Below are 27,505 nucleotides of genomic sequence, written 5' to 3'. Positions count from 1 at the left end.
CAATGTTCCTGAGAGTTCCACTGAAAGTCATTAAGAATCTGGGGCATCAATCCTCCTTTTCCAATCATCCAGCCATGAGGATGATGGTGGTTGTGGAAGAATTTTTGAACGTCCACTATGTGCTTTAGGACTGAGTTAGGTATTTCTTCATTCTCAACAAAGTTTAAATATTGTCTGAATAACCATAAATTCGACATTTAGGAAGAGAAGTTCACTCATCCTTTTCATTTTATTTTCATTCTATTAGCAAATGGAATTGTTTTTCAGACACAGAATCAAGAGTATTAGGTAAGACGGCATTTTCCGTGTAATAATGCTGTGGTCATTACAAAGTCATATCCTGTGTTTGACCAACAAACTTGAATTGATGTCAATGTTCTTTAATTTTTCCTCTATTTTTCATTTGCAATGTGTATTCTGGACCTATGAATTTAAACCTGTCTGACAACATATATCCACAGTGAGGTGCTTCCATTGCTTCTTTAGATTGCTCATTTTGTGCTATACTGAAGGCAATTTTAGCATTAAAGAAGGTTACAACTTTCTTATCAAGTCAAAGTGTTTGCCTACAGCTGCATTTCAGATGTAGTTACTTATTTATAGTTTTTGCATGTTCAAGACAAAACAGACACTGCTACCATCTGAGCTGCTGGGAGGCCCTGAACAGGGAGCAGTGACATTATTAGTTATGTTTTGATGATAGTGTAGCTCTGAAATTACTCATTCTCAAGAATACCTAACTCATCAATGTTCACCTCTTTCACTTCAATAGACAAAGTCTCACTCGTCATCAAATTTGCTGTCGAACCATCCAAAAAGTAATTTTCAGCACTTTTTGGAATGAGCTGAATCTTTTTTATTTTACTACTCAAAATCTCAGTGTTCACATTTTACTTCAGAAAAATTGCCTGATTTCATCACTTTTCTTCATTCAACTACCTATTGCTTACTAGTTCCTTCAGCTTCAGCAATATTTGCATGATACAAATTCAGACACAGGTATTTAGGAATCACGGAAGGTTCGAAAGCAGTTTAGCTTAGTGGACTGCACAAGGCACTGGGACTCTGGAGTAGAGCTGGCTGGAAATTTTTCATTTTTTTAAAATGGAAAATGTATTGTTTGTTGAAATCTAAACTTTTGAAAATGTATCAAATTTGATGAGCATTCCCATGGAAAATATATTTCAAAACTATATATATATATATATTTGGAAAATTTTCATTTTGGGAAGTTCTGAAATTTCATTTTGGAATGCTGAAATTTTGTTTTGGAATTTCATATTTTTTTCAGAATTCTGATTTAAAAATATTTTATGGGCTTATTATGCATAACGTGCACTACTAATGTTGACATGTCATTATGACATAATACAATAGTTGAAATATTCTATTTTATTTTATTTTTAAAATCATGAAAGGCAGCAACTCCTTAGTACCGATCGATACACTTTATCAGTTTTTCTAAGTCAAAATGTCTCCTCAGGTGTCAAAGTGTTTCATTTACCATTTTGTTCCAAAACCTCCTCTATTGACATCTCAGTCTGGGACAATTCCTCAGATCTGTTGTCTAAAAAAAGAATGCCTCAAGTGTGGGAATCTCCTTTACATCCTCTGCAGTGGAGACTGATGCAAATAATTCATTTAGCTGCTCCACAATGGCCTTGTTTTTCTTGAGTGCTCCTTTAGCACCTCAAGCGTCTAGCGTCCCCACTTATTGCTTGGCAGGCTTTCTGCTTCTGATGTACTTAACAAAATGTTGCTGTTAGTTTTTGTGTCTTTTGCTCGTTGCTCTTCCAATTTTTTTTGGCCTGCCTAATTATATTTTTATTCTTAGAATCATAGAATTGTAGAAGATTAGGGTTGGAAGAGACCTCAGGAGGTTGTCTAGTCCAACCCCCTGCTCAAAGCAGAACCAACGCCAACTAAATCATCCCAGCCAGGGCTTTGTCAAGCCAGGCCTTAAAAACCTCTAAGGATTGTGATTCCACCACATTTAACCCATTCCAGTGCTTCACCACCCTAGTGGTGAAATAGTTTTTCCTAATATCCAAGCTAGACCTCCTCCACTGCAACTTGAGACCATTGCTCCTCGTTCTGTCATTTGCCACCACTGAGAACAGCCTAGCTCCATTCTCTTTGGAACCACCCTTCAGGAGCTTGAAGGCTGCTATCAAATCCCCCCTCGCTCTTCTCTTCTGCAGACTAAATAACCCCAGTTCCTTCAGCCTCTCCTCATAAGTCATGTGCCCCAGCCCCTGATCATTTTCCTTGCCCTCCGCTGGACTCTCTCCAATTTGTCCACAGCCTTTCTGTAATGGGGGACCTAAAACTGGATGTAATACTCCAGATGTGGCCTCACCAATGCCGAATAGAAGGGAATAATCACTTCTCTCTATCTGCTGGCAATGCTTCTACTTATACAGTCCAAAATGACGTTAGCCTTCTTGGCAACAAGGGCACACTGTTGATTCATATCTAGCTTCTCATCCACTGTAACCCCTAGGTCCTTTTCTGCAGAATTGCTACCTAGCCACTTGGTCCCAAGTCTGTAGCAGTGCATGGGATTCTTCCTTCCTAAGTGCAGGACTCTGCACTTGCCCTTGTTGAACCTCATCAGATTTCTTTTGGCCCAATCCTTCAATCTGCCTAGGTCACTCTGGACCCCATCCCCACCCTCCAGCATATCTACCTCTCCCCACATCTTAGTGTTATCCGCAAATTTGCTGAGGGTGCAATCCATCCCATCATCCAGATAATTAATGAAGATGTTGAACAAAACTGGAACCAGGACTGACCCCTGGGACACTCCGCTTGATACCGGGTGCCAAACAGATATTGAGCCATTGATCACTACCCGTTGAGCCCAACGATCTAGCCAGCTTTCTATCCACCTTATAGTCAATCCATCCAATCCATACTTATTTAACTTGCTGGCAAGAATACTGTGGGAGACCGTATCAAAAGCTTTGCTAAAGTCACGGTATGTCACATCCACCCACTTTCCCCGTATCCACAGAGCCAGTTATCTCATCATAGAATGCAATCAGGTTGGTCAGGCATGACTTGCACTTGGTGAATTCATGTTGACTGTTCCTGATCACCTTCCTTTCCTCCAACTGTTTCAAAATGGATTCCTTGAGGACTTGCTCCATGATTTTTCCAGGGACTGAGGTGAAGCTGTAGTTCCCTACATTCTCATTCTTCCCTTTTTTAAAGACGGGCACTATATTTGCCTTTTTCCAATCGTCCGGGACCTCCCCCGATCGCCACAAGTTTTCAAAGATAATGGCCAATGGCTCTGTAAGTGACTTGTCAGAATTAATGTTCCTTTATATTTTCCTCAGTAGGATCTGACTTCCAATTTTTACAGCTCTCTTACATATTAAGGAAAACTATAACAAGAATCTCTCATTGCTTCCATTTTAAAATTTTACAGTTAAGCTTTCATTCATAGACTGAGATTTGTATCTATTTCTTATATCATTTTTTCAAATACATCTTACACTTATGTGATAGAGAAGTTAACAATCAAAACTAACCTTTTTTTTCTACCATCCCCAACCTCTCCAGAAAATAGCCCCAGGGTTTTTCTCCAACTCTGCTAATAACCATGGCTGAAAGAAAGGTCACAATTGCTTGACTAAGGATACATAACAAGCTTTCCTTTATACTGCTGCTATCTGAGCCTACAGAATCAGCAGACGGTCAAAGATGACCTCTTAGTTGTGAATCTGGGTCATTAGAGATGGGCATAACTACTCAACCATGAGACCTAATATCTCTGCCATCTCTCCAATTGTTTTATCCAGTCAATCAGCATAACCTGTTTTTCGTGTTGAGCTGCAGCCAGTTCTTCCTTATTCAGGCCCTCATCTTGGCCAGACACTGGCTCAGATGGTACACAGGACTGAGACAGCTGAGCACCTGTTTTGTCCGCAAGGGCACCACTTGATCTGGGGCAGGCAGTTGCTTCTCCCCTGACCTTGGTTTGCCCCTCCTTCACTTTTCATAGGTCTGTATGCGCTATTATGTCTTCCATTTATTGTTCCTGTCACACCCCTCAACTTTAAAATCACATATAATGTTCTATATGCGGACACAATTTTTGTCCCCTCCCCCGACGTTCAATTCCCCCCCCCCCCCGAAATGATTCACCTGGTTGTCTGCGTCCCATGAAATAGAGACAGAGTTGGGTGTCATTAGAATATTGATTAAACTGCTTGATTCCTCCCCTATTATCCTTGAATTCACATTGAACAGGATGAATAATAAAATAAAATCTATCAGTATCTCACATAAGAGAGCCCATGCATAATCATTCAACAATATATTTGACTTTTCTCAGCTGATGGAATTTCACTAGGAAAAAGGGTGCATACTTAACATGTTAACTAGTGTGCCATATTTTTTGGGTGAAATCCTAGCTCCACTGAAATCAATGGCAAAAATCTCATAGATTTTAATGGTGCCAGGATTTCACTACTCATGTACACAAGGCAATTGTAGATTTAATACAGATCAGCTGGCTGAAGTAAATCCTAGGCTCCCCATTAGATGTTTAGATCCTGCTCATCTAAGACAGTTTAAAACTATAACTGCCTTTTCTACACTTGGACTTAACATGTTACAAACAAGTCTTTAATGAAGACAAGGTGAAAGAGAAATGAGCAGACTCACTCAGGCGTGACTCTGCTTATTTTTGACAAGATTTGCAGCTGTCAAACCATGTTCTGGTCACCTCGACCCTTGGGTCCTGATCCAAAGCCCATTGAAGTTAATGGACAAATCCCCACTGACTTCAATGGTCTTTGGATAAGGTCCTTGGGTTTTTATCCAATGCAAGAAAGAGATCTTCAAACAATGAGACAAGTACAGTCTCCATTTTATATCTAGGTATAAAAAGAGTATGATCAAGTTTGATATTAATAGCAAAAAGGGACAAGTGTTCAAGCTTACAGTAGCCACACACTTACCAAGGATGTTCAGAGTGACCCTAGCTAGGCTAACAGAGAGAAGACCTCACATGTGTGACTCTGTAGAAATATCTGTGTTCCTGCCGCTAATCCCAGCCTGAAAACCAGATCCAGAGTGCATTCAGCCATACGTGTTGCATTAACAAACTACTGGGATTGCCCCATGGAAAAGATGTTTTTATTCTAATTCTGGTCCAACCAGAAGCAGGAAGCACTAGCAATCTCAGGACAAATCCTGAAAGTTGATCTTGCAGGAAAGAAGGGAGGAATCTCAAATTTTCTGGAACTTACGTGCATTCTGGAGTGTCATCTCCAGCTTCCCTTGTGAATTGTGGAAGATGAGCAGGACTCATTGGAGTAATTGCTTAGTACTGCTATGTCATAGTGGCAGAGTGGGCTATATGTAGCTGTTCCATGAAGACACCCAGTACTTGTAGAGAAAAGGGGGAGTGTGTTATGCAGTCACCCAGTGAAAAGGATTCAGATGGCATGATGATGGGCTCAGTATAAACACCTAAACACACAGAAGACAGTGTGATGTTAGAAAAGGGCAGTAGAACTTCCTCTTTGGAAACAAGCTGAAGGAGACCTATCAGCATGGCAAAACAAGCCACTAGGCCATTCCTACAAAATGAGCAAACAGCAGGTAAGAAAAAAGCTGTACCTTTTGGGCAAAGGGGGTGAAGGATCACAGGGCATGATTGGATAGAAGCCCTTAGATAGCAAATTTGTCAGGACAGGCTATTTGCCTTCTCTTTGTGTGTAAAACTCAGAGTACATTGACAGTACTATATAACGGTTAAACAGTGATTTTGGACTTTGTGGATCCGTGGGAGTTTTTTACATTTTATTCAATTTTTTTCCTAATGTTCTCACATCTTCACCCCCAAAAGGAAATGTGTTACATTAAAAAGTAAGCCAGGGTTCGGGGTTAAGCTGCCCAAACAGTAGAAATAAAAGTTTAAAAATTCAGGGTATTCTGAGATTTTCCTCAGTAATTAGATACAAAAGGACGGTGTGTCAGCTTTATTATCTGTTCTATGTATAGTAAATTTCCTTCTGTAACTCTCTTCACTGTGGGATTCTGGCAGAAGTGTCTGAATTGGTTCATTTTAATATTATGTTTATGCAATGAAAATTCTTTCATTAAGTATATTGAGAAAATTACTTCCGACGGAACAGGCAACCCCATGCTAAGCAGGAAATTATTTTTAATAAATAAGAATTCATCTACTGTAGTAGTTCCCAGGATTTCTTTTTATAGGTGCTTGTACTAGGCACCAGGGGCTCTCCTCACTTTACAATCTGGATTATACCTTCCAGTATACACATTTATCTGAATGTCAGATGAAGGTACAGTTTGAGCCATGATGCAGAAGCCAGACGTCAAACAGAAATTAAATCTCAAAGGAGAAAGGATTGTGTTTAAGTTCAGCAATCCAAGGCTCATGAGTCTTTTAAGATGGCATTTGATTTTAGGAGCTGCTGTGTATTGATGCAATATCAGAGAGAATGTGCAAGACTCTGGCGTGGGTATGCAATGGACAAGAAAGGGCTATTGAATGGGCTTCATCTTTTCCAAGTGAGAAAGGGCACAGTATATATATAAAAAAAATCACACCCAACAATAATACCTGTGATTTGCATATTATCATGAATGAGTGTTGAATATTTGATTCAGGATGAAACAAATAATCTCTTAGATATATTGTTGCAAGGGCTGATCCTCTGTGTTTTTAAAGGAGCTTCTGCAGACTGCACTTTGCTTCAGATAAATTAGGAATTTCAAGGACCCAGGAAAATTTTTCCTCTGAAAGGGAAGTTGTTTAGAGACAAAACATGTGGTGCTGTAAATGGGAACTTGTTATTAAAAATGAGATTTCATAGTGAAAAGAGCAGATCCACTATCATTTTATTGAGGCAAGGTAAACACAGGGGGGCTTTTTCTCCCTTCTGTTTTCCACAAGAAAAATGTAATAAGTATTCAAATTCCCATTATAAGGTTGTCAGAGCAAAATTAGTACATGATGCGCTCTGAGACACGGATTGTTCAGAACTTACCGATGCATGAAATCAGAATTAGGCAAAATGCTAGAATTGGGAGGTAGACTCAGGGAGACTCATTTGCAGTTACTGAGGTGTCAATAACGATGTCAGTATTGTTTATCCAAGTTTTCCCCTGAATTTACTTAAGGTCTTAAGTAAATTAAAAGTGCATTCATGCTAAACATTTTTTTTACATCTTCATTTTAAAGGGCTATTTACTTATAGTATAAGATATTTCACTTTCCAAATTACAGCCTATAATAAAAGATAATACACTGCATGTGTGTGTTAAATAGCATACCATTTTCAAGATAATGGTTAGAAGCATACAAATATTTGATTATGGTGCATAATTTCACCTTAGTATGACAACATGAACTGCCATTAAGTGAAACAGTATAGAACTGCTTTTCATAAAGAAGATTAGAATTTCCTGTAATATGGTCTAAAAAACACTTTGTTACTGTTTTTGAGGAGGAATGTATTAATTATTATTGAGATTGTGGTAATACTTACAACGTCTGGCACTGTGTAAACACAAAGACAAAGTCCCTATTCCTTTTCCAGTATCATGGAGGTGAAAGATTTTTTTTTTTCACAGAGAAAATGCATGTTTAGGGTCTATTTCCGCAAATGAAGAAGAAACATGAGCTCAAGGGAAGCAATCAGAGAACAGCCACAGCAATCAAGAACAACATTGCACTGTGACAGAGATAGTACAGAATGAAAGAGCGGGTAGAAAAAATAATGGAAACCACAGTGAAATAATTGATTCTGCTCTTGTTGATGAAGGAAGCTCACTAGCAGGTTCCTCACAAAGAAAAAAAAAAAACACATTCTTTTGGGCTGATAGTTAAGAAGACTTGGCCTTTTTACCTTTGGTGAAGGAAATCATCAAATGTTCGCAGCTTGGAATTGCAGGAGGTCAGGGAAGAAAACTGAGCTCAGGGATTGGGTGATTGTGAAGATCAGAAGGCTAATTAATGAAGGAGTCTTTAAAATTGTGTGTGTGTTCTGTGTTGAGAGAGGGTTTCTTGGAGAAAAGCGAGGAGAAAGAGAGCAATTTGAAGTTGCTGTGGAGTCCAGGGAGAGAAGCAAGAGACATCCTTGCCTGGGGGTAGGGGAATTAGGAGCTGGCAACATCTGAGAAGGAATCTGAGGGTAGCGATTATTTATAGGGCCAGTTGAAATTTTTCCATCAAAAATGTTTTTGATGGAAAATTGAGTTAAAAAATTGAGTTAAAAAAGTTAAAATTGAGTTCTCACCTAAAATTTTGTGGGAAGTGTCTGTTGTCTATGGAAAATCTTGGCAAAAACACATTTTCATTTGGAGCCAGATACTTTTGTTTTTTTTCGCAAAAATTCATATTCTTCTTGGGAAGAAACCCATGTTACAATTAGCTCTAGTTATTGTAGGAAACATAACATCATCACTGAAAAGTTTGCAGACGACACAAACATTAGGGGGAGTGGTAAATAATTAAAAGAACAGGTCACTGATACAGGGCTATCTGGATCTCTTGGCAAGCTGGGCACAAACAAATAACATGCATTTTAATATGGCTAACTTTAAATGTATAAATCTGGAAACAAAGAACATAGGTCATATTATACAATGGGGGACTCTATCCTGGGAAACTGATCATGTGCTCACAGTGCGACTTTGTGGCCAAATGGACTAATACAATCCTTGGATACATAAATGGGACTCTCAAGTAGGAGGGAAGGGTTATTTGTATTTGGCACTGATGCAACTGCTGCTGGAATAGTGTGTTCAGTTCTGATGTCCACAATTCAAGAAGGATGTTGATAAACTGGAGCGGGTTCAGAGAAGAGCCATGAGAATGATTAATGGATTAGAAAGCATGCCTTATAGTGATAGAGTCAAGAAGCTCAATTTATTTAGCTTAACAAAGAGAAGGTTATGGGGTGACTTGATTACCATTGATAAGTACTTACATGATAAACAAATCTTTAATAATGGCTTTTTGAATCTAGCAGAGAAAGATGTAACAGATTCCAATGGCTAAAAGTTGAAGCCAGTCAAATTCAGACTGGAAATAAGGTGTACATTTTTAACAGTGAGAGAAATTAACCATTGGAACAATTTACCAAAGTGGTGGAGTCTCCATCACTGACAATATTAAAATAAAACTTGGATTTTCTTTTCTAAAAAGTATGCTCTAAGAATTATTTTGGGGAAGTTCTATGGCCTGTGTTATACGGCAGGTCAGACTAGAGGATCACACTGGTCCATTCCTTCTTGAAATCTATACATTTATAAATTTGCTGGTGGACCTCTTAGGAGGCAGAACTCACACCAGAGGCACCTCACACAGGATTGTGTAGCGACTACAAATGTTAAGCAGTGAAGAATATCTCCAGAAGGGGACAGAAAGAGGGTCTGAGAAAACCACAAAAGAGTTAGAAAAATGTCTGTTGGAACAAATGGAGAGAAAGAAGGGGGTGAAGGGTGATATAAAGAGAACTCTAAAGAGAGATTCCCTTGAAGAATTAGTATTGTTCCTGCAGAGAAATCAGTATGGGATGGCCAAGAATACTCTGAAAAAGGTGACAGCTGCTTCAAAAATAGGAAAAAGGAGAGCATGGAGAGCCTTTGTCTTGGATTATTCAGAGAGCTCTGTGAAAATCAAAGGGATTTCAGATGCTACAGCACATACCTAATAGTCTTTGAAAGTGCATTTTGTTGTTATTATGTTATCTGATTTACATCACCTTGTTTGACACCATATCATCACTTTCCAACAACATTAGACAATGTGATGAAACTATTTTATGCATGGTGTTCTTAAATCAGCATACATGAAAATAACATACTTTTCTCAGAGAGCTTCCTGAATTTTTAATTGGAATCTGTAAATTTTTAAACCTTCAGGGATGTTAAAACAACTGTTAGCACAGTGAATATAATGGCACCATAGTATATTTCAATTCACCCATTTCACATCTTTAGGGTGATTAGCTTCAGCCCAGATGTACCAAAGAGATAAGGGTCTCTCATGTAGTGACCATTCTGTAAAGAGCTTATTGACCTTTATATACACAGAAAATGGGCTGAAGGACAGCTAATAAAAGGCAATCTATCATGTTGGGTAAGGTCTCTAGTGAGCAACAGCAGGTATTAATGCTGGGGCTAGTTTTACTTAACACCTTTATTAATAATCTGGGAGAAAACAGCACATTAGTGTCTAATAATACATTGTGAGGACTTACAAACACTGAGCAAGAAATAATAAAAAAGAATGTAGAGAGTGGCATCTGGGAGGGCAGAGTGGAAAATACAGACAACTACTCATTGAATATCTTTGCAAATGCCGTGCTGACAGCTGACTCAATTGTTTCTTTTTTTAAAAATAAATCAATAAGTGAGTTCTCTCCTTTTACTGCTGGTATATTAAAAAAAAAAGCCTCATTCAATTTTAAACTTGACTACAACGGAAGGCAGTTGCATACACTCAAAAAAATTAGGATTCCTTTCTCTCTAGCATTTATATAATTGTCTCTCATTTGTTTTATGAGCAGTAGCAAAATAGCTCTCTAATGACAAATACTGAAAGGAACATGCAAAATACAGGGGTCTTAGATAACAGGGTAAAATCCTGGCCCATTGAAGTTAATGGGAGTTTTGCCTGTGACTTCAGTGGAGCAAGCATCCCACCCACAGTGTGTACAATTTGCACAGACATTTATACTGACCAGAGCAGGGTATGAGACTGATGTGATCATGATAGCGCCTGGCACCAGCAACACAACTGATAATCAATAGATATGTGAAACTGATGATGTATGAAGTGCTTCCAGATGTATAAAATAAACTAAAAGTTAAAAAAAAAATTTTAGCCTCTCCCAGCTATAATAATCTTAGGTTCTGCTTATAACAAAAGTAGGTACAAAGTCTTCAGGTAGATATGTGATGTTTAAATTGACTGCATCCCTTTAAAAGTTAAGTGCATTTATGCTTGTGAAAGCTTTGGGATGGACATCCAGAGAGACTGATATTCTCAGTCCACAATACAAAGAGAGTTTTAAGTGCAAGGCTCACTAATGTCCCTCCATCCTGCCCTGTAGTTTATCACCGTCTAGGGGTGAGAGGGATGTGCAGTCTCCATTCCCATCCAATACTTATAAGACCAGGCAGCTGAGAATGTCAATAGGGTATCAAATTAATGGAAAATATAATTGTGATTTGTGCAATGTTAAACTTGTCCACTAGAAATTGGACCAAGACCTCAAAACTCATTTTGCGAAATTCAATATTCAGAGGGTCGAGCTGGATAGGCAAGAGAATGACTGAGTGTATTGCAGCAGAGGGTGCCAAATTAATAACATCTTTAGTCCAAATATTACCCCAAAGGTTCAGTGACTCTGAATCTAGAAATAGCCTCACATCTACAATAAAGGTAAGTAATTCCTGGTGCTGCAGGTGTTGCTGTCCTGAAAGGGACATGCCAGCCATGTTACATTTACTTCAAATCAGAAAGAATTGCCTTAGGAAAGTGCTTCCCTGGTGCAGAATGAATTTTGCTGGCTCATGTGTTAAACTCCCATTGTGTGCATGCCTTTGTGTCACAGTCTCCGATTTGACACTGGACACTGACTGCTAGAGCACGAAGAGATGGCAAGAAAAGTTTGACCTATATCTTAACCTATGTACCATGCCATAAACAGATGGATAGTCCTGAAACCTATACACTCTTCCAGAGACCAACAGGACTCCCCTTCCCTAATCTTAGTTTGTTTCTTGACTATCCCTCCTTTCTCTGGGACTTTTTTTTTCTTTTCCTAATTATCTTCTTTGCTTCTTAATTAACAAATGAAACTTATAGCCTACAAACTAAATACATTTTTGCATTGCTGAAACACCTCACTCTGTGTGTGCGTGTACTATTATTATTATTTTCATAAATGTTGTGCCAATAGGCCCAAAATGAGACCAAGGTCTTCTTGTGCTAGGCACCATGCAAACAGACAGCAAGACACATTCCCTACCCTAAACAGCTTATATTCTAAATAGAGAAGAGAAGTTGGGCAGAGAAACAGAAGCACAGAGAGGTGAGTCACTTGCCCAAAGTCACACAACAGGTCAGTGTCAGAGCTGAAAACAGAGTTCAGAACTGTTGGGTCTTGGTCCAGTGCTTTATCTATTAGATTGCTAAGCCTCTGTATCATGGACTTAAACTAATTGTAAGCGGGGGAATAGTCCTTCTACTGTGGGGAACTTTCCTGGCTTCTGCACTACCCCGGTGAAGTAGGCTAGCGAAAGGATCTGAGTCCTCGCTCCCACTTCCTTTATCCAGTAGCCTCCCTGCCCTTGAGGACTCCCCTTCCACTCTCCTGTCTGGCAGAATCATCCTAACCCCAGTAAGTCTGGGCCCAGGATTCCTGGGGGGCTTGACCCCCAACGCTGCTGTGGTCACCTAGGACAGGGGCTAGGCTGTCCCCACTCAGGGGTACTCTCTCTGCACTGGGCACTTCTCTGACCCACTGACCATTACATACAAGTTAAAGCAAATGCAAGTTATTTAATCAACAATTAATTTTTAAAAGAATAAGGAAAAATGGGAAAGGTTAAAGGAAACACATCAACCCACTCTGTGGCAGGGAACATCACATACAATGTCTCTGGAATGTCAGGGCAGTTCACAGTCTGTTCCTTGTAAGTCCCAGGCCTCCTTCTCAGGCCCTGACTGTGCTGCAGGGATGCTGTGGGTTGGACACTTGCTCTGGTGGTGGCCTCACGCTCTCAGTGGTAGGACCCTTCTTCCCAGTGTCGCCCCCGCCCTGTCGGGGTTACGATTCAAGCCTGACCTGCAAAGCCTCTTGGCTGAGGCATCTCCCTGTGCTGGGCCCGCTGCCCAGGGTCCCCCTCACTCCCCCCAGCTGCTCACCACACCCAGCTCCGGACTGCTCCAGCCCCAGCTCCACCACTCTGTCTCTGCATTGCTGCTGCTCTGCCTCCAGCTCCCTGGGGTGCTTCTTTGGCCCCTCTGGTTCTGGTTGCTGCAGCTCTGCTCCCAGGACAGGTCTGCTCTGCAGGCTGCTTCTGTGACTCTGCTCCCAGGGCAAGTCTGCTCTCTCTGGGCGGCTCTGCTTCCTGGGTAGCTTTGCTTGGCCCCTCTGGCTCTGGTTGCTGCAGATCTGCTCCCAGGCAAGTCTGCTCTCTCTGGGCTGTGCCTCTGGCTTTGGGGCTGCAGCTCTGCTCCCAGGACAGGGTCTGCTCTCTCTGGGCTGCTTTTCTGGCCCCTCTGGATCTGGCACAGCTCTGCTCCCCGGCTCAGCTTGGGCCCCTACTTTCTCCTTAGCTCGGCCATACTCTGTCTGACCCAGGCAATTCCAGCTCAAATGGAGGACAGGACCTCCCTGGCTTGCTGACTCCCTGATTAGCCTGCCCACCCTGTCATTCAGGCTGACCTGGAGCATTGGCCTCTCCCCATTGTTCCTGGGAGCTGTCAGTCTCAGGGTCCTGATTCCCCATCAATCCTTTCCCCTTTTTAGTACTGGGAACTAGCAACTAAAACACCCCCACTGAATGTTAGTAAGGGGGCGATGGTCTACTACTGGCACTGTTTATGAATGAAGAACTTTACAGTAGTCTGGCATTGTTTCTAAAGAAGTAGCAAGTGTCAGAGGATATGAAGAGCTAACTGAATAAAGCTAGTCCCATCAATACTGTCTAGAAGTAAGTCCAAGAGGAGGAGAGAGATATGAGGAATAAAGGAACTTAACTGCCAGCCACATAAAGATGGAGATCAGTTAATTGTTCTTGCCTCCTTTTCTTTATCTCTTTAAAACATTATTTTATGTCTGTCTGGCAATATATATTCTGGAACTAACTGTTGCAATCGTGGAATTGGCTCGAATGAAGGGGTGGCTTCAATGCAGGGATATTATACTACATACACTGTAGCCAGATTGCACATTTTTACTGTTTTCATTCTCCCTGGTGAAGTAAGAGAATTCAGGTTTCAGAGTAGCAGTTAGTCTGTACTTGCAAAAACAAAAGGAGTACTTGTGGCACCTTAGAGACTAACAAATTTATTTGAGCATAAGCTTTCGTGAGCTGCAGCTCACTTCACTTCACTTCACACTGAATGCATTTGATGAAGTGAGCTTGTAGCTCACGAAAGCTTATGCTCAAATAGATTTGTTAGTCTCTAAGGTGCCACAAGTACTCCTTTTCTTTTTAAGAGAATTCAGATTTTCACATCAGAATAAGAGTTCTTTAAGAGTACAGACAAAAACATCACATGATCTACATTTTTAACCGGTTTAATTTGACCAATTAACACAACAGTGTTGCTGTTGAACAAAGATCCTTTTTTGCTAGGAGATGATCTTGCTATTTGTTTTTATCATATAGTCAAGGTTATCATTGTGTCCCTTCTCTAATTTATAACTGGATCTCTAATTCCCATTATGAGCAATCCACAGCTAAATTAGACCATGATTTATGCAAAAAACTAAAAGAAGTGATTGCATAACTCTCCAAGGTAGATAAGAATTTCTGTCATGAAATGCCTCTTTCTAAATGTCCTCAGAATCTTCTCTCTTCACTACTTCATGATCATTAAAGTGCCATTTGGGGATGGGGGGGGGGGGAATCAGCTGATAGCATGTACTTAGATGCTTAAATTTCCAAGAATTTAAGATGTAGTTTCTATTAAGGACAAATTAAGCTGAAAGTCATAGTCTAGGGGGCCTTAAGCAAAGAAAAGCCTTTAAGCAACTAATGACTTGCTCAAGTTCTGCCTATGTGGTGCACATACAGGATCCTGGGTAACCATTTATTGTAACTGAAGTAAATGAACCACAGTTAGAATAAATATTTATCAACTGTTAGCTCAACTGGTAATTAACTTGAGATGAGAATGCTGAAAGTGGAGGTGTACATAGCACAACAGAGCAAGTACCTTGAGATAATTTGCGGCTTAGAATTATTGAGCTTCTCAGCTTTATCTTCTCTAGGGAGCTGTAGGATTGCTTTTGTTTGTTATCCAATAATTAAGAAAAAAAGTGGAGGCAGGAAACAAAACAGGAATCATCTACCCAGTGGGAAAGTTAGGCCATGCACTGACCAGAAGAAGGCTTAAGAGGTTGCTGTAGGACATTCCTTGAAGTCATCAACTCAACATAGGGATAAATTGAATAATTTTTTTTTTAGAAAGAATAAAGAAATAAATATATTGCCTGCATGCACATCCATAAACATATATTTTGGGGCACACTTTATTTATTTCAGAATCAAAGCACATTTTCCTGAAGATAGGGTGCATATGCTCTGAATAACCTTGCAGCTGTTAAGCCAGCTAGCCTGACAAAAGATCTGGAATTACTAGCCTTGTTGACTATATGAGGACTAAAAAGGCCTGCTGCTAGTAGAAAACCTGAACAAAAGATGAACTCGACATGACCAGGTTCAGATGTATTTCTGGTGGGAGCAAATTCTAAAGGCAAAGGTCCACAACAAAAAATCCTTGCCCCCAGTCCTTGTGAGGTACACCCCGGGACAAAGAGTTATGGGCCATGTGGGAAGGAAGGCCTCTAAGAATCTGGCATGTTGTTCATTTAAGTCTTTGTAGATAATAACCAGCCCCTTGAATAACAGCATAGAAGACAGATGGCAGCCAGTGGACAGTACAGAGTACACCTGCAATGTGCCCTTTCCAGTCTTGCTTTCTCAAAAGGCAGGTAGCTTCATGTTGTCCTAGCTGAAGCTTCTGAGTGGCTTTCTTTTGTGGAGATAATTGAAGACCTGGGACACAATTTTCAAAAAGGCCTGAGTTACTTAGGAGCCTAAGTCTCATTTTCAAAAGCAACTTAGGCAGTTAGGAACATCTAGTACCATTCAGAGACATTTGGTACATGCTTTTTCAAGGAACCATAAGTGATGTACGTGGAAAATGTGAATGGGTTGTAACAAGCAGTTGTGAGCTAGAGGGAATTTAGCAAACACTAGACAAAAGTCAAAATGTTACGTCGAAGTTAATGACTTAATGGCTTTTAACTCCAAAAAAGTTTGGTGAAATTTCCACAGACTTTGCAGAAACATATTCCTTTGCCTTTGCAGTAAATATGGCAATTTTCAGCCTAAACCAGTATTCCATCCTAAAGTTATAGGAGACTAAAATAGCTTTGTAATGGAAGTTGGTGGGAACCTTAACTACAGAGAGACTACTGTTTTACTACAATATAAAACTACGTTAATATATGTAACCTCCCTTTCTTCCCTGGGTTACTCGGGAGCAGGCAACACTCACCTGTGTGCCTGGGCGCCTGATGTTGTTGACATTAAAGGAGATCTGAGTATCCCAGTGGCGACGCTGGATAAGTGGGAATCCTCTATCCACCCCTCTGCTGCAGTCCCTTTACTCCTAAAGGAAGTTAAAATTGGCAGTGCCTCCACCTGGCTCGCCCCTGTACACACTCAATGGCATGCCTTGGGAACCTCCAGGAATAAACCCCTTCAAATAGTAATAATAATAATAATAACCGATGGCATGGGTCTAACTCAAATACCAATTATAAAATAATATATATCCAATATACTCAAATTACAGCTAACACTCCTTTACTTAACCATTTAAGAAACAGGGTATAACAGACTAAGATTAAATGTCAATACTCATTTAGATCCACAGGGGCAGTTGAATAAAATCAATTAACAAATATAATATACAGTAATAAATGAAACTTATGTATCTGGCATTTACACTGCCACCGTTTACCCCACCCCAGAGTGTACACTGCTCTGGATTTCAGTCCTAGGCACTTGCTTGCGTGGGCATGCTGAAAGATCTGCAGCTGGAGCCAGCGCTCTGTTGGTTCTGTGCATCAGTCCAGCCAAGGCAACAAGCGGCGCAACCCTGCTGATGACTGGAGCTGGCTCCACCGAAGGTCAGCAGCTCTGGGCCCTGGTTCGGTGGGAAGATCACTCTCCTGCCTCTCCTCAGACTCAGTCTCTCTGCTCTGCCCCTTCCCTTGCAAGTACTTTCCCAAACCAGAGTGGGGGTTACTCCCACTTCTTTCACTGCAGGCCCAGCTCAGTCAGCTCTAGGCACAGCAATAGTCTCTGCCCCAGCTCCAATGAAGCCACCAACAGCCTCTGAGGCTCCCAGCTTGATCAAAACCCCTGCAGGCTCTCAGCAGTAGCTTCTGGCTTCCTAGCAGCAGCTGCTGATATGGACAGAGTTCCACAGCAGCAATCTCACTCCTTTCCCCAAAATGGAGTTCACCGCCTGCTCTTCCTGCAGGGGGAAGTCTCTCCCTCTTTCCCCAAGGCATCAATGGAGTTGTAGTCTCTAAGGCTCGATTGCAGCACACAGGCTTTTCCCCGGATCCCTCCCAATAAAGCTCAGAGGCCCCTCTGATAAAGGGAGCCTACGTATATTTTCAAATGTGACATAAAATGACCAAAATATGTCTGTTTGTTTTGGGGTAAAACTTCACCTACTGACTCATATCCTTCTTGCCGAGGTTTAGCCCCCTGCCCCCCCTCCCCCTTTTTTAGACTTGAGCTATAAATCCTTTTAAAATAGAAACTCAAAATTGAAACATTCATAGGTCCTTAAATATAGCAGTGAAGAGCAATGCTGTAATAAGAACCTGTCAAACTTGGAAATGAATTACACTGAGAGACCAAAGGAGTATAAAAGCCTGTCCATTTCTGACTGTTTCAGTTATCCTATTTTTAGATTTAAGTGCTCTGTGTTCTTCAACTAATTGAACAACAAAGAAAGACTGACTAAAATCGGGGTGTACAAGATCTCTGGTTCAATGGTTTTAATATCAATCTGAGTTTATGGCAAAAGTAGTTGAAAGTATGATAAAATAATCTCATCCTTATATTTCACTACAACATTGTAGCAATCCTGCCGTTATGTAGTAACCAATTTCACCATACAAGATATATTACACACATACATACACATACCCACACTAACTACAGTATCTGAATTCTTCTCAAATATTAATCAGTTTATTTTCATAACATCCCAATGAAATGAGGGTGCAGTATTATCCCTACTTTACAAATTGAGGTACACAAAGATTAAGGTAAAAATTATCCACCGGTTTTGGGTGCCTACACTGAAAAGCTTAGGACCTTTATAGTGGTATAAGTCTTTACATTTTCAGAGTACAGCTCCCATTGAGTTCAGGTCTAGCTGTGAGCACTCAGAAAATGAGGAACACATGAGTAACCAGCTCTTCACAGTTTGGGTTAAATGACTTTTCTAGAATCACATAAGAGACAGAGGTGGAATCCATTTCTCTAGTGCAACATTCAACTGCCTTAAAGATAACTGAACTCTTTTGGCTGATTTAAATGTATATATTTAGCCTGAGGAAGACACCCAATATGGACACTTTCAACTCAAACAGTTAAAGTTTGGTAAAGTTATTATAAGCAATTGGAAACAGGTTCTTACAATGGAAAGTGTTGGACAACTTTAATGATAGGCAATACAACCAGTCTTGCCTATAATAAACTTGGAAACTTGTATTCCAGCAGCAACTTTGTCACTCTCCACTAACTGGTGGAAAGATTTTGAACTGGTAACTGGTAAGAGCAGTTTACAGATCTCAATAACTAAACAGGTTTAGGCAAGAATGGAATGGAAGACCTCCAGTGAATATTTCAATGATGCAGGAAGTACAGATGTTGATTCAATATGAAATCGTTTTCATTATGTGTCAAATGCTCCTCTGTGGTACTGGGAGTACAGCTGAAGGTGCCATCATTCAGATGAAATGTAAAACAAAGATCCTAGTCATTTGCAGTTATTAATGGTGTCATGGCACTCAGTGTAGGGATAGGTGTTAACTTTTGTGTTCTGGTCAAATTCCATCTAAGGTAATTCAGTTCTAACTATCCAAAATTCCCCCCACAGCTTTAACTGAATAAGGTATTCTTCACTTCCTGTCTAAAACTGTTTTGTATGGTGCTGGCAGGAAGGTAAACAATTGTTGTGTTCCATGTGAAAAGTGGCTGCATTTCAGTGGTGGGTGAAGTGATTGCTAGATATCTATCTACCTCAAAGGAATGTTTAATTAGAAGTATGTGCAGATCCTTAGATATTTACACTGAGCAGAAATCAGCATTGGATCTGGGGCAAGTGAATATAGCCAGTAAAACAGTGACCTCAGATACCAGGTGTTAGAGGAAACATGCAAGGGTTGTGGTGCTGACAGTGATTTATGTGACTCTTGGGTTTCTTTCACAAGTCCACTGGACCTTCATTCTAAGGGCAATGGTTTGATGGTGACAAATAGAAATGGAGTGATTCCTCAAAACTATCAGAAAAATAAAATAGCCCAAGAGCAAATCTAGCTATACAAAGGACATTGGTGAAGTCTCCATTATAACTTAGGTTTCAGAGTAACAGCCGTGTTAGTATGTATTTGCAAAAAGAAAAGGAGTACTTGTGGCACCTTAGAGACTAACCAATTTATTTGAGCATAAGCTTTCGTGAGCTACAGCTCACTTCAAGTGAGCTCACGAAAGCTTATGCTCAAATAAATTGGTTAGTCTCTAAGGTGCCACAAGTACTCCTTTTCTTTTTGCATTATAGCTTAAACTCAAAAGAAAAGGAAACTCAGACAAAAATAAAACAAAACAAATTTCACTGTAAAAACACTGTCTTCCTCAAGTTAGCTGTTTGTTGGACAAAAATTCCCCGCCCCCCTACACTTAGTCTTCTGTAAATAAAGGGAGCTGAATGGGAAGTAATAATAGAGTCTTAATAGCATTTTTTGCACTGCTAGAGTGCTTTTGGATGATTTTATTTTAACTATAATTAATGGCCACCTAATGAAAATAATGAGCTAGAGTGAAAATCCAGTGTGAATTTAAAATAAAAAGAATACTTTGGATGCAAAAGAGAGAGAGAACAAAAACGGATGAACAAAGTCTTATGAAGCTTTTAACACCTACGACTCCCCAAACATATCAGTTTAAATATCAGCTACAGTCACTGCCACAAGAATAAATCTAGAGGAGAAAAGTAGGTGACCTTAAAAAAGTGATGAAAGAGAGATTATAGTACACAGAGAAATGGCTTACTAAAATTTCTGAAGTAGTAAATCATTATAAAATTTCATTGGTTTACAAAAGCCTGCACAAAAGGTATTTTAAAGCATTTATAAATAACATTTGCACAGAGTCTGATCTCTGACTTCAATGGAGTTACTTGAGAATTATATCAGTTTTCAGAGTAATTCCAGTCAATTATATTGTATTTTTCAAGGGTTATTGTGCGCTTGAAAAGTTTGATCAAAACGTCTGTTTTTCTGCTTCTTTAGCTTTACAAACTAGAACTAAGCTAGTTTTCACTAGAAATGGGCTCCAAACTGGATCATCAAATCTGAACAGTCATTCCACTCCCCTGAATTTCTGCAGGGTCTAGACCAGAATCTGATGCTAGGGTTTGAGTGTGGGTTTGATTACAAATGAGAAGGGCCTTGTTTTCTACATCTGGCTGAGGTCTGAAATCCCATGAGGATAGCTGATCTTGCATGACTTCTGGACTTGGTGGCCAAAACCTTGCAAGAAGAGGTCATGAGAGACCAAAACTTCTGTTTCAGAACTTAAATCAACTCCCAGCCTTGATTTGTCTCAAATGCAAACACAAAACTTCTATTTTAAGCTTCCTCTGGATCAAAACACTACCTCCTTGGTCCAGAGTCCATTCCTTTTTCTAGAATGTTTTACAAAGTTATGATGAACTTAAAAAGCCAAATGCAGATTAATAGCTGGAGCACAAAGAACTATTGACCGTATATAGTGTCTATCCTATCATTTTCTACCATACAAAGCGAAGGAGTCAAATAGAATGTGATGAGTAAGGGCTTTTAACACTATTTTAAACTATTCTCAGACAATTAATGGAAACATTTATGCTGGATACTCCTGTTAGTGCTTACATGAAACCGATTACCATAGCATTTAAGCATCTCCCAAATATTTAAAACTAGAAACAACAATAGCATTAACTTTTGTGTTCTGGCCAAATTCCATCCTAGGTAATTACATTCTAACTATCCAAAATACTTTCATTAATTAATTTTTATTTTGAATGGGTTAAGACTTTATTAAGGAAAACCCAAATCAGCTCAAGGTCTCTACCCTGATATTCAAAGCTCTTCTAGGTGAAATCAAAGGAATTATTCATCTTAGTATCTACCCACCAGGGGAAGTAAGGGATTCACAAGCTGGGTCTCAGGTAGTCATTTTATATAAAGAAGTTAACTGAAAGAATACTTGACCATATTCACCAAAACAAGAGTATTTTTCCTTCCTCTCTCTCTCTTTTTTAAAATGTGTAGTAGGTAACTTGTATAAGTCCCCAAAAAGAGTCCTCCAAAGCATGGGAAAAACAGACTCCTTCCCCACAAAATTAACATCTTCCCCAACACATCAGTCCTTCATTTGATGGCCTTACTCGTCTCCTCTTCCAATAGACTCTATTAGTATTGTTGTAGGAATTCTGTACAGAAGGTCAGAAATGAGATCCTCTGTAACTGATTTTGCCCCTAGGTATAAACAGTAGAGATAGGCGCACTCTGACTAACCTAAGAACTATTCTGTACGTTTGAGTGAAAGCTGAAGAGAACACAAACCAAACCTTTCTAAGACTTGAAAAGTTCAGTCAGCTCTTTTTATCTTGAATGCCTCTTCATGTCCCCTGCTACTCATGGTCAAAACTAAGAAGAATAAATAAGATGAAAAAGGCTATTTTCACCATGATATTTCTAATCCAGCGAGAACCAGCATGCATCAGAAATCTAACATGAAATCCTGTTCTCATGAGATTTTTAGACCAGAGTTAGGCTATGTATGAAAAAGCATCAGATAAGTGTTCGTACTAACCCTCAGAACCTTCTTCAGTTCACCCATCACTAATAGACAGATACCAAGTATGCCAACAGGTACACATTTTATTTTCCTGAAACTATCCTTACTTATACGTTGTTGTTTTTGTTTTTATTATTTTTAGTACACTTCATCTAGCTTATTGTTAACATACTTCTTGATTTCTTGTAACTGAATCCACTATATTTATGATAGCATTGGCCCAATTCTGCATGCTGTTGCACCAGTGTAAATCAGAAATAACTCTACTAAAACAACAGAGGGCAGAATTTGGCCCTATTTGTTTAATATCAAATATACTATCAAAGTCATGACTATATTGCAGGGACACAGGGATCAGATCCCCCAGTGTGTGGATGTCAAATAATTTACTATATACCTCTGGATACATCCTACAGAACTACAGTCTACATCTTGGTTTTCTGTTATTATTAAAAAAATAATGAAACTCAGTTTAATCAAAGGCATTCTGTTAGCTCTGGACTGTATCCTGTCACCAGCAGACATCAGCTGGCAGAACACAAAGAAGTGTTAGATCAAAATGGCCTGAACAAATGCAGAAGCTTAATAAAAGTAAATAGTCAGCTTTTACAAATCCAGGCAAAACAAAAGTCTCTTTCGTTTTGATCACTACAGAAGTTCAACAAAGAATGGCAGACAGATCTCATTATTAGTAGTGCTTGATATGGTTAATATCAGCCTTATAACTTACCTTTATCTACACACCCGCATTATCAAAATATACCATTCCAAAACCACATCTATAAACTAATGGGTAAAATAGTTGATGTCATACATTGCCTTATCTTTCCAAAAGGAGTCAAAATCATATGAAATATTGTCCTTTTTCTTTTTCAGAACAAAAACAACGTGAAACTAAATTGCCATTTGCAAAGATCACAAACAAGATAACATTCGCCTTCCACCACTTACCAAAACAAATGCACTGTACGGCTTTGATCAGTATCATATAAATGCAAAAAGACCTCGCTTTTATACTTCACAGTAATGCCAGACAAGTCAGTTTAAGTGGTCCATTCATATAACATTAGAAGAAAGAAGATACGATTATTGTGTATTATTAAAGTCCATGTCAAGGCTGGCAAAACTGCTCTAATGTATAGTAGTGTTTTCTTGAGTAACGCAAATGCAGTTGGCACCTGACCTGCAGCTGCTTTAACTGTGTTTAAAGTACAGAGCTGGACAGAATTTATTTAATCAAACAGAGCCTGTTAAACAGATGTGCCATTAAGTACCAAAATGATTTATTATAGACTTTAATCTTGTTGTTTAACTGTATTGTTGTTCTGTGCAATGTTTTTCAAAGCACTCTTGGACAGGACCCCATTGACAACAAGCTGTCAAGCTTAGCTTGGGTCTCTTGTAAAACTATCTTTAACAAACGTGGTGTTCTCATGTCATCACTGCAGTCACAGCCTATAAACGTTTTGTCTACTGAACCACAAGATATGTAGCACCTTCATATCATAAATGCAGCATTGCTGAAATGAAGAACAAGGAATAAACAAAAAAGGAAACCATTTTTTGCCTTTTCTGCATCATTGTTTAAACCAGCAGAGCTTTGATCCCAAAGTTAATAACAATGTCCATCCACTACAGGGAAGATAATTCCACTACTGTCAAACTAATCAGCTTGTCTAGTAACTACTATACATGCACTCTCGTACATCCATAGCATACGTGTGCCTCTTGTCACTTGCTGTACTTTCCATATGAAACCACATTAACTGCATTAATACATAGTTTACTGAAGAGACTTCTGACCTCTTATTCCCTCTTACTGCTTTGTCTCCTTTCTTCCAAGTGATGGTTGGTTTTGGAGAGGCTTGTGGTTTGCACTCAATGACAACTTCTTGGCCCCTGGTAATAATTAAAGTTTTCTTCATCTGATTTAGTGCAAAAGTGGGAGCTGAGGCTGTTAAAAAGAAATATGTTAGTTCTATAGAGAACAATCAGCACCTTCCATTTCAACGAATTCTAACAGATGGTTCATCATCCATTTTCACTTTTTTGTTAGGAATCTATTATAATACAGATCATATGGCATGTATACAAAAAATGTCATTAAACCAGCATCCAATTCCAATGGCAAGACTAGAATTTAATCAACCTATCAGTTAATAAGAAGTCGTTCATATCAACATATTAAAATTAGATTATTTGTGAAATCTAGCAGCTTTAGAGAAAGTCTGGAGAAATCAACAATAAAATTAAATACCTTTATTACAGTAATTAGCTCAAAATATTAGTATATTTTAAATTCCACAAATCCACCCAAAGCTGTTAGTTGTTACAAAGAGTTTGTTGATGGGTTTTTTAGTTATTTTGCCTTTTTTCTTCCTGAAAACCAGCTGTGGAAAATTGAGAATATGTTTCTAGTTTTCTGGAAGGATTTTATTCTTTGAAAATAATTTATTTTCAAGATGTTTACAATTTTGGCTGCAATTTTTTTTCCAAATTCAGAGATATTTTAAAAACTAATAGCCCAATTGAGTGACCTTTTCATATGTTGAGTAGTACCTTACTCCTTGAACAGTCCCATTGATTTAAATGGTTCTATCTGAAGCATAAGGTACTAAACAATGCAAGTAAGGGTATTGCAGTGTGACTCTAACTTATGGTAATTTTACAATGTGAAGGTTCAGCATCCCTTTGTAATTCCATGGGTCTGTGTACCTGTTAAGCTAGCCTTGCAAAAAATTCACTCAGCAGCAAAAGTGACAGCTCATCCCTCATCCCTCCCCCGGGCCCTCCCCCCACACTAATTTCTCAGCAATGTCTGAATTTCAAAACCTAATTTTGGATAATTTTAATGATAACATTATTAAAAATGGACAATTTAATTTGTTCTGTTTGCTTCATAACAAAAACCAAGAATGCAACTACTAGGTTAATGCATTATTATGGCAGCACAAAAAGTCATGATGTGAAAAGTTTAAGGTTACTACAGCAGGATTATACTGGCCATGTTGCATTCACTGTTTAACAACAAACACAGAGATATGTTAGAGTGCATGTTAAACAATGAAACTACACATTGAGAGTACCATAGCAAGGGAACTTTGCAATGAACAGGGTTCATTACATTTTCACAGGTTAGAGGGGGTGAAAATGTATGTGTGTGTCAGGGGATTTGGTTGTGCATCTGAACACACAGTTAGAATTTCCCCACTGCACATTGTCCCACACACAGAATTTGGTGTTAGGTTAGAAGAAATCACTAAGCATAACTGAAGGAGGAGTTTCAAAAAGATACCATTCTGGCAGCAAAAGTACTTGTCAACCCCTAGGCAACAAAGGACACACTCACACATGAATAAAAGAAAGAGGAAAAGAGGAACCCAGCCAAATTAATTATACAGCTTTTATCCAATTCTGCTAAGGTTGGAGATGTAGGATCTCTTTATCATGACAGACCATGGAGCCATGTAATTATCAAAAAGAAAGATGAGAGCAATCCTATTCTGTTCAGACATTACTCACCTAAAATCTTCAGCTCAGCACTGGCATAAATGGTTCCATATTTATTTTCTGCTAAGCATTGGTACATTCCAGCATCTGAGAGATTCACACTGTGGATCATCAGTACACCATTAACCATCTCAACCCTGCTCTGTAATGGAATGAAAAAAATAATTCTACAAAAGCAAACAAATGAAGTGGATTTGCTGGGTTCTTAGTTTTAGGCAAGGGAGCAATAAAGTAAAATAAAATAATAAAATAAATCAATGTGGTTAAAATATAATTTAGCAATTTACTAGAGTGAATTTTTTGGATTGCTTCCTTTTGTTCTCTAGAGAATGAGAAACAAAAAATATTTTGGGGTCCGAAAAGACCAAAAAATGAATTTCCCTCTTGGTTATTTTATTTGAATGTAAATGCAACATCCCTGAGCACTGTTTTTTTCCCCATGATCCACTACATCAACTTGCTTTTTAAAAATGGTTCAGCAAAGAGTACTCTGCCAACCTTCAGCAATGAGTTACCTTCCTCGCTAAGGAACCAGGGTTCAGATGTAGTTTAGGTCACAAGGGAAATGTGTTTGGTGGTCTCAAAAGAGTCCATAGTGAATGTTTGTTTACATACCAAACCCACCATATAATCGAACACATTACTAGCCCAAACCTGCAATACTTCGCTATGCACATGAGTAGTCTCATTCACAGGAATGGCACTGTTTTCATACAAGACTACTCATGTGAGTAAGGGTAGCAGGATCAAGTTGCCTTTGTATTAATTGCAGCATCTCATCTGAAAAGGCCTATTAATAGAAAATAATTGCTGAAGGTCAGAAGCAAGGTGCACTGACAGCTGTGTAGGGAAATTTGCACTGCATGTGGCTATATGATGAATAATTTGAGCTGGTGCAATACATTCTTCAGTTTCATTACTAAAGACTATTAGGTGTGAGTTAAAATATATTAATAAAATTGCATTTGAAAATGTATATGGGATTAATCAATACCCTTCTCTTTTTTGAGGTCTGAGTTTCAAGTTGAACTGGAATTTGCGAAGTCTGTATTGGCTGTTTGGAAAATCTCAAGACCACGAAAGCACAGAGATTAAAAGTGCTTCAAAGTCTGGACTGATTTTCCACCCACCTCCAGAAAGGCAGATATGGAAAAGCTAAGGCATATAAACTTGTTTTCAGTGCCTCAGGACGTCAAAAATAAACTGCCTTATATGTTTGCTCTCTCATTGTTTTCATAATTGGTCGATTTTCACAGATAGATGAAGTGTTCACTGAAAAGAAAGGCATAGCACATCTTTTATATTTATAAATCCATTCTATGAATTTATTAACATATGGAGACATTTTCTTCCAGAATTGAACAATTTTGTTTTAACCTAGAAATGCATGAAGAGTCTACAAACGATTTTTTTTTACTCCTCTTAGCATTTGGAGGCGATAAAGAATAGAAATATGCTGCATAAAAATAAAACAACGTGAGATGAGGTGATGACTCAGTTGAAAGAAAGAAAAAAATCCAGACCATGCCAATGTTGGTCATTTGCATAGAGAAACACTCTAACATAGATCTTATTTTAAAACTTGTCAGATCAGTGCAGTAAGGACCTGGAATTCCCTGATGGAACAGGCCAATGATATTGGCATGAGAGGTGGGGGCTTTGCTTTTCACAAAAGAGTTATTAAACCATCAGATTTTTACAGATGCAAAAATCAGACATGGCTATTGAGAAAAAGCCATACTTTGTATTAGTGCATTAATGATGAGGAACGTGAGAGCTATAATAAGAATATACCATGTCATATTTAACATACATGTAGCTGGTGATGTTTAAGGGAGTCTGTGTTTATGGACTCTACACTGGTGTAACTTACACATCAAGGAGCAGGTCCACTTTTTTGCTCAGCCATACAAGGGCCATTTACAATATGACCCTATACACAAACACTCAGAAAGATATAATAAACAACTCAACCATAAACATCATAATGAAAAGCAGAAACAAACAAAAGTTGCCCAATCTTGCTCAGAAGGATATCACTAGTTTACTGATAGTAAGGGCAAGAACATTTCAGAGTCATGGATTCTGAATAAAAAAGGCCCTG

The 27,505-nt window shown here is 39.0% G+C and overlaps 1 protein-coding gene across 1 annotated transcript in view; it reads right to left on the bottom strand.

The window, feature by feature from the left end:
- The window catches only part of CNTN5 (contactin 5), a 544,075-nt gene that overhangs the window by 150,332 nt on the left and 366,238 nt on the right, over positions 1 to 27,505 (bottom strand). Inside the window, exons 10-11 of the mRNA XM_077805582.1 lie at positions 25,414 to 25,543; positions 23,695 to 23,845 (exon numbers count right to left, since the gene is read on the bottom strand). Of these exons, the coding sequence (XP_077661708.1) occupies positions 23,695 to 23,845; positions 25,414 to 25,543 (281 nt within the window). The remainder of the gene's footprint in view (positions 1 to 23,694; positions 23,846 to 25,413; positions 25,544 to 27,505) is intronic.

The sequence above is a fragment of the Eretmochelys imbricata genome, chromosome 1, assembly GCF_965152235.1.
Source record: "Eretmochelys imbricata isolate rEreImb1 chromosome 1, rEreImb1.hap1, whole genome shotgun sequence".
In the NCBI taxonomy this organism is placed as follows: domain Eukaryota; kingdom Metazoa; phylum Chordata; order Testudines; family Cheloniidae; genus Eretmochelys; species Eretmochelys imbricata.
This window is presented reverse-complemented; position numbering and strand designations above follow the sequence as displayed.